General features: G+C 53.3%; 1 protein-coding gene across 1 annotated transcript; it reads left to right on the top strand.

Moving 5' to 3' along the window:
* The first annotated feature begins 392 nt into the window (after positions 1 to 392).
* On the top strand, positions 393 to 6,578 carry PRSS55 (protease, serine 55). The gene is made up of 6 exons (XM_012807681.1): positions 393 to 411; positions 499 to 555; positions 1,341 to 1,536; positions 2,786 to 3,036; positions 4,268 to 4,410; positions 6,261 to 6,578. The coding sequence occupies exons 1-6, from the start codon at positions 393 to 395 to the stop codon at positions 6,576 to 6,578; spliced, it is 984 nt and encodes a 327-aa protein (XP_012663135.1).
* Positions 6,579 to 6,780: the final 202 nt, after the last annotated feature.

Here is a 6,780-nt window from a genome sequence, read left to right as displayed (position 1 = left end):
TGTTGTGGGTGGCTCTTGGGGCCAAAAAAGAAAAAAAGGAAAATGAGCCCTAGCTGGTGGGGACTCTGCGAAGTCCCAGCACCGTGGCAGGTGCCTCCTTCTGCATCCATCATCTTGTCTCATCCCGACATCAGTCTTTCAGGGTTGGTGTTAGCTTCGCCCACTTTTGGAATGGAGAAACGGTGGATAGCAAGGGTAGATAGCTGCCCCCACATCATTTAGCCGTTAAGTGACAGCCGGATTCAGACTCGGACACGGTGGTGCCGATCCACAGTATAAAACCCTCAAGTCCTTTCCTGAGCTGTCATTTGGAAAACTGGTGTCAAGAAAGAGACAAGAAGGGGGTGTTGGGCACTTTGAAGTCAAGCTCTCTCCTTGTTCTGGAACACAAGATGGACATCAAGGCAGAAAGTATTAACAGAGCATCTCCACTTCCCGAGGGTGAACTTCTCTCCCCATCAAGGGGGCGCTGACCTCTGCCCTTGGCCTCCCGTGCAGGAGCTGCTTTGCATGGACCAGCCCAGGACAGCCAGGGCTTCCTGCTCTCTGTGCCCCGTAGGTTCCTCTATGTGTTGGCTGCTGTGACAAACTACCACAGACTTAGCGGCATGAACAACACAGATTTCTCATCTGCTGGTTCTGGGGGGTGGAATCCAATACAGGGGTGCTTCAGTCTGCACGTCCTCTGATGGTCTGGAGGAGGCTCGTTTGCCTCTTCTTTGCAGCTTCTGGAAGCTTCTCTGGGCCCCTGCCTCCGTCTTTAAAGCTGGCATCTTGATTCTTCTCTGTAGTCACATCTTCCCCCAGTGATTTTTCCCTGTACCACTTTTAAGACCCCGGTGGTGGTCACTCTGGGCCCTCTCGGAACGTCCAGGACGATCTCCCCATTATGAGGCCAGATGACTGCAGCCTCATTCCATCTCCAAAGTCCCTTTTTCCTTTTAGGGTGAAATATTTGCAGGTTCTGGGGGGGGGGCGTGGCCCATTAGAACCTGGACGTCTCCAGAGGCCTTTATGCTGCCTGCCACGCCAGGGTTGGCTTCGGACAGTATTTCCCTCCGGTTTCTCCTGCACGAGAGCAGAAAGGACCAGTCGGGGTGACGGTCTGTCCTGAGATTGCAATGCTGGACAGAGTCAGAGCCCATGCTGCTGACCTACATCCTGGGCTCTGCCCTGTCCCTCGTGTCACTGGAGGTGCCTCAGTGGGCAAACTCTGGGTCCTCATCTCTGGAATAAGAATGAGGACACCGGCCAACCAGCCTCCTGCCGGCCCAGCACCTGCCTGTGCCGGGTGCTGACTAAATCTGGCGTCTTTTCCCTTCTGCTGTCTGTCATTCCAGTAGTGTGCGGTGAGAGACCTGCTTTCGAGGAAAAAGTTCAGTATTCCCGCATCATAGATGGGCTGGAGGCCGAGGTGGGTGAGTTTCCGTGGCAGGTGAGCATTCAGGCAAGAAATGAACCCTTCTGTGGTGGCGCAATTCTCAACCAGTGGTGGATCCTCACCGCCGCGCACTGCTTGTCCCAGGATTTCATCTCGTAAGTAGTAGGAGCCCCTCCCTACTGCACCACGGTACCCCCGGGCACCCTCCCCTCAGCCATGCCTGATCTCTTACAGATGAGCCCCCCTACCCCCCCGCTAGCCCTAGGCTGTGCCCTCCCCCCCACCTCCCCTGGTCCCTGCCAGGGCCAATGACATGGCTTCCCTGAGGCTACACTCGGTCCTCTCCAGAAATTTCTGTGGCTTAATGGAGCCAAATGGCTTGGTCCATACGCCTGTCCTGGATTTAGGTCCTTCCAGTTCTGGAAACCTGCTTTCCCAGGCCACTGAGCCCTCTTTCCTCCCTGTAAAGTTTTCTGGGGGCCACAGCACATTGGTGGTATTCAGCATTTACTGATAACTATGTGCCAGCCTCCCTGCTAAGAAACGTCACCTGTATTGACTCATTTAATTGTATAATGCCCCTCCGAGGCAGAGAATGAATAACCCCAATGTATGGATAAGGAAACTGAGGTCCAGTACAGTGAGGTAACTCACCCAGGGTGCACCCCTAGTAGATAGAGGCAGGATTTAAATTCTGGGTCCACCACTCATGCTTTCTGCTACACCAGCTCAAGAAGGCTTGATGATACACAGAAAGGCTGACTTTAAAGGGTTATCCAAACCCTGGGGAAAGTTTAGTCATGGCCTCACCAGGGAACTTTGTGGCACCTGTTGTCAGGGGTCACTTAGGGGTTGGAAAGTGCTTGGCCATTCCTGTCTGGGGGAGACGGGCTCCTGGATGTTGGCTTGTTACAGAAGATCTTTTCTGCTTAGTCACTGGCAGGTCTAAACTCAGTTCTGTTCCTGGGTCTCCAATTGATATAGAATAGTGGAAATAATACCTATCTGGAGGGGAATCTGATCTGTGCCAAGCAGCCTTCTGTGGGCTTTCAGTGAGCTCCCAAGGGAGAGTTAGGCAGGAGCATCTCACTCCTCTGATCTTGAACCCCTGGCCTTAAGGGATCTTGTCAACTCAGCTTTCCAAAGTTTCAGGATTATAGGCCTGAGCCCTGGTGCCTGGCTGTGTTCCCTTTATTGGGACCCCTGATGGAGGAGACGTAGCTGTGTTTTCACAGGCCATTCTGGCTCTACCTTTTCCAAACTCTCACACGCTCAGAGCAATAGCCCCAGGATGACCTGAAGGGGCCCAGAGCTGTGTGGGGCCTAGGGGTCCCAGGTACAACCGATTCTGTGCACACTGATGGCTTCCCTTCCCCTTCCCCCTCTCCGGTTCTGTGCCACCAGACCCGAGGAACTGAACGTCGTGGTGGGGACCAACGACTTAACCAGCTCACACGTGGAAACAAAGGCAGTGGCCAGCATAATTATTAACAAGGACTTTAAGAAAACCAACATGGACAACGACATTGCCTTGCTACTGCTGGTCACGCCTATCACGTTCAGTGACCTGAAGGTGCCCATCTGCCTGCCCACGGAGCACAGCCCCTCCAAGTGGCATGAGTGCTGGGTGGCAGGATGGGGCCAGACCGAGCCTGGTATGAGAGCTGCTGGGGCCAGAGCTGCTGAATCTGAGGGAGAGGAGAGGAGGGTGACAGGAGAGAGGGACGGGCAAGGGCAACGAGACCAGGACATGTGTGGAACAAATCCCCACATAATGAGCCCCATGCAGGCCCCATCTGGGCTGCTTCTGAGCATCGAAGCTGCAAGCTAAGATGCCAGGTCTGAGACAGTCACCGGTTGGTGTCACCTCACCAGCTCAGAGCAGTTGTGTTCGTGTGTTTAATCACACATAAAGTCTCCATTAACCCTTCTACCCTTAACTTCCAGCATTTCCTCGATTCACAAATTGATGTTTCCACTTGGTCCCCCCCAGGCAGGCAGCTCAGATACCTGCTCTGAATGAGGCTTTGATGGTCCTGGAGTGTTGCCCAACTATTCTTACACATGAATCTGTTGTCACTTATTGTTATGCTGTCCCTTGACCAAAATAGAAGCAAGCCAGGACAGAAGGGTATCTTGAAAGCCCCACCAGCCTGTCCCCAAAGAAAACCCAACAAAACCTAAAGCAAACAGGCAGGGGAGTGACGGGGCCAGCACAGCCTTGCCACCAGCCTGAGCAAGACTCCAATCCGTAGAGGGGGTTTGCAGCAGTTCAGGGCCTCCAGGACCATAGGCGTTTCTGGAGCTGAGCCTCTTAAGGGGAAGCAGGGGACGTTGGCTCTGGGCCCTGGGCACTCCTGGGAAGATAGGCCCAAAGGGGGAGGCTAAACTTCCTCCATAACGGGAATGGAAACCTCTGTCGGGTGGAAATTGAGCGTTCACCTCTGCAGATTCCCCCCAGTCCCCTCTAAAGGCTCTTGGACAAACTCCTCTTTGCTGGAGGACCAAGGTTTTCTCACTGGGGTTACAAACCCACTCCCCATGGCCCCATGTGAGGGAAGTGTCCCTGGATGGAAAGTGGCAGCAGACACCTGTGTGGGTGGGGCAGGTTGTGCCAGGGAATGGTCTGGTCGCAGGCAGTTCCCAGAAGTCATGCTGGTCAGGCTGGGTGGCCTGAAGGTCTGGGAAGTAGGAGTGTGGTTCTGAGTGAAAGGAATCATTACAGGAGGAGGGGAGTAGTCTGCAAATTCTTGGGGTGGGGTTATGTGAGGGAAATGAGAGGTCAGGAGGAGGATGGAGGCGGGGGACACAGGCTGGGCAGGACAGTTCAGAGCACAGTCCTTGGCTGCCGGGTGGCTTTGCTAATGTGCTTTCCCTCTGGGCCAGGTAACACAAACTCCAAGACCATGGAGCTGCTGAAAGTGCCGATGATCATCACGGACTGGGAGATGTGTCTAAAGGACTTTTCAAAACTTACCAAAAATATGCTCTGTGCTGGGTACAAGAATGAGAGATACGATGCCTGCCAGGTAACTCAGGGACCTCCCTCACCTGACAGGCCCCACCACCTGGGGGCGCCAAAACACGGTTCTCTCTCTGCTCCGAATAGACAATTAAGAGGCTGGGACAGTGTGGGCACCGGGGGTGGGAATGGGACATGGATGACTGAGTCCCAGGTACTCTCCCTTGGAGCCATCAGCACACACCCGGGAACTGGCGTGCTTCACCTCAACTCAAAAAATGTCTGACCTCCTTTGGGTATGCTAGGTAAATAAGGCTTCTGGGAATTCTTAAAAAAGCAAAGAGGCTAAGGAGGATTTGAGATATATACAAGGAGCCATTTAAATTCATTAATTTAGCAGCTTTTGTTGAGCATTCTTAGCCCTGGGGACCCATGAATGGAACTAGTTCCTCTCCAAAGGAAGCCCCCCTGATCTGCTGGGCAGGCAGGCCGGTAAACAAACAGCCAAAATACACTGGGTGATTCAAATGAGTTTCATTGAACCGAAGTCTGGTCTCATTGCTTGTCTTTATGAGATAAAATGAAAACGAAGGTTTAAACAGAAAGAAATTTTTATTGATGACTAGAAAAATGGGGGGAAATTCATGAATTTGTTTCTTCTGGCTCTAAGGACAAATGATGAGATTGGGGTCTAAAGCTCACAGATGCTCTCATTGTCGTAGGAGCGGCCCTCTTGCTGGGCTCACTCCGTCCCCACCGAATGACAGGTGCTTGCTCACTGACCAGGCAGGGGACTGGCCATTGGCATAAACTACAAGCAGATGATAAATATTTTGAACAGCAATGAACGGGCTGCCTCATGGAAGAGGAGGGTATTTATCTAAAATTACCCATTACGGTTGAGTGCAAGGAAATTGGTAATTTTCCCTGGTAGGGTATGAGCCAGGGCCTTGGGAAGGGGTTGCTCAGAGAGGGGTCAGAGGCAGGAAGGGAGGGGACAAAGGAGAAGGTACTCAAAGGTGAGGTGTACAGGAGTGCAGGGCCCCTAGTAACCCTCCTGTGATGAGCCCTGTGAGGGCCCAAAGGTGGCAGAATACATGTCCATGACCCTTAGGTTTTCTTCACATCCTGACAATTTAAAACACCCTCCCCCCAAAAAAACCCCACAGGATTGAGACTTCTGGTTTTAGACACATTTCTCCTGGCCCCTCCCATTAAGTACAACTAAAGCATCTGACGTTATAAAATGAAAACAAACAAACAAACAGCCTCTAGCGAATCCTTTATCCCCCAGAGCTCCTGTGCCTCATCTCAAGATGGGTAGGAGGAGCCATGTGTGTCTGGAATAACTGTGTGAGTCACAGCCCTGGGCCATCCTGTCCTGAAGGGCCACCCATCCCAAAAAGCTTAGCTCACTTGCTCTTAGCAGATGCCCACGCCAAAGAATCGAACAGGAACTGTCCGCCCCACCACCTCGGGAAGAACATCAAGGAGACCCAGTTCCCACCACTGACCACACCCTCACACCCCATTTTCTTTCCTGCCCTTTTCAGGGCTTCTGACCTGACAAGCCCCAGGACTCCTTCCCTCCCTACCCTGTTCTCTGGACCCTGTCTCTCTCTGTGCTTCAGGAGGAGCAACCTATTAGCCATACACTCTCTGGAGTGGCTGTCCCCTACGCCCCCCCACCCCACTCAACTCTATCCCCAACAGCTTCCAGAGCTCGCCCCACAGCTGCACACCCCTCAAAGTGCGGTCGGGATGTGGTGGGCAGTGCTGATGGGCTTTGGTGAGATGCCTTCGGGGAGCTGAGGGCAGGAGAGGCCAGGGCATCCCTCTCCACAGATGAACTGTGTCCTGCCCCAAATGGGCCATCTGGAGTGGGGCTCCCTGATGCCTGGTGATCTCTGCCTGCAGGGTGACAGTGGGGGCCCTCTGGTCTGCACCCCGGAGCGTGGTGGGAAATGGTACCAGGTCGGCATTATCAGCTGGGGCAGGAGCTGTGGCAAGAAGAATACCTCGGGTATATACACGGCACTGGCCAACTACCACCAGTGGATCCTAAAGGTGACCCAGGTGGAGGGAAGGCCCTTCCACCCTGAGGAGATGACGGGCCTCTCCAAGCTGAAAGGAGCTGGCTCCCAAGCCTCGGGACCCCCAGAGCCCTGCAGCCTCCGACTCTGGTTCCTTCTCTACCTCTCGTCCTGTGTGTTGTTCAGAGCTATTTTCTACTGATAATAAAACAGATGTTATTTTTTTTACCCGAGGTAGGTGTGTGAGAATGTGCCTCCCATGGGTCCCTGGCTGCAGGGCACAGCTGGGCTAGAAAAAGAGGCTCATAACAGAAGGACCTGAAAGTCAGGCTGGGGTTCTGGTTTGGGGACTGGGCTTGGAGTCTGTGTGTCAGTACAGGTGACATTTCTCTAACTCAAACTGG

Source organism: Otolemur garnettii, unplaced genomic scaffold, assembly GCF_000181295.1.
Source record: "Otolemur garnettii isolate 467f Iridium unplaced genomic scaffold, OtoGar3 scaffold00074, whole genome shotgun sequence".
Classification (NCBI taxonomy): Eukaryota; Metazoa; Chordata; class Mammalia; order Primates; family Galagidae; genus Otolemur; species Otolemur garnettii.
Note: the sequence above shows the minus strand (reverse complement) of the source record. Positions and strands in the feature narration are given on the sequence as shown.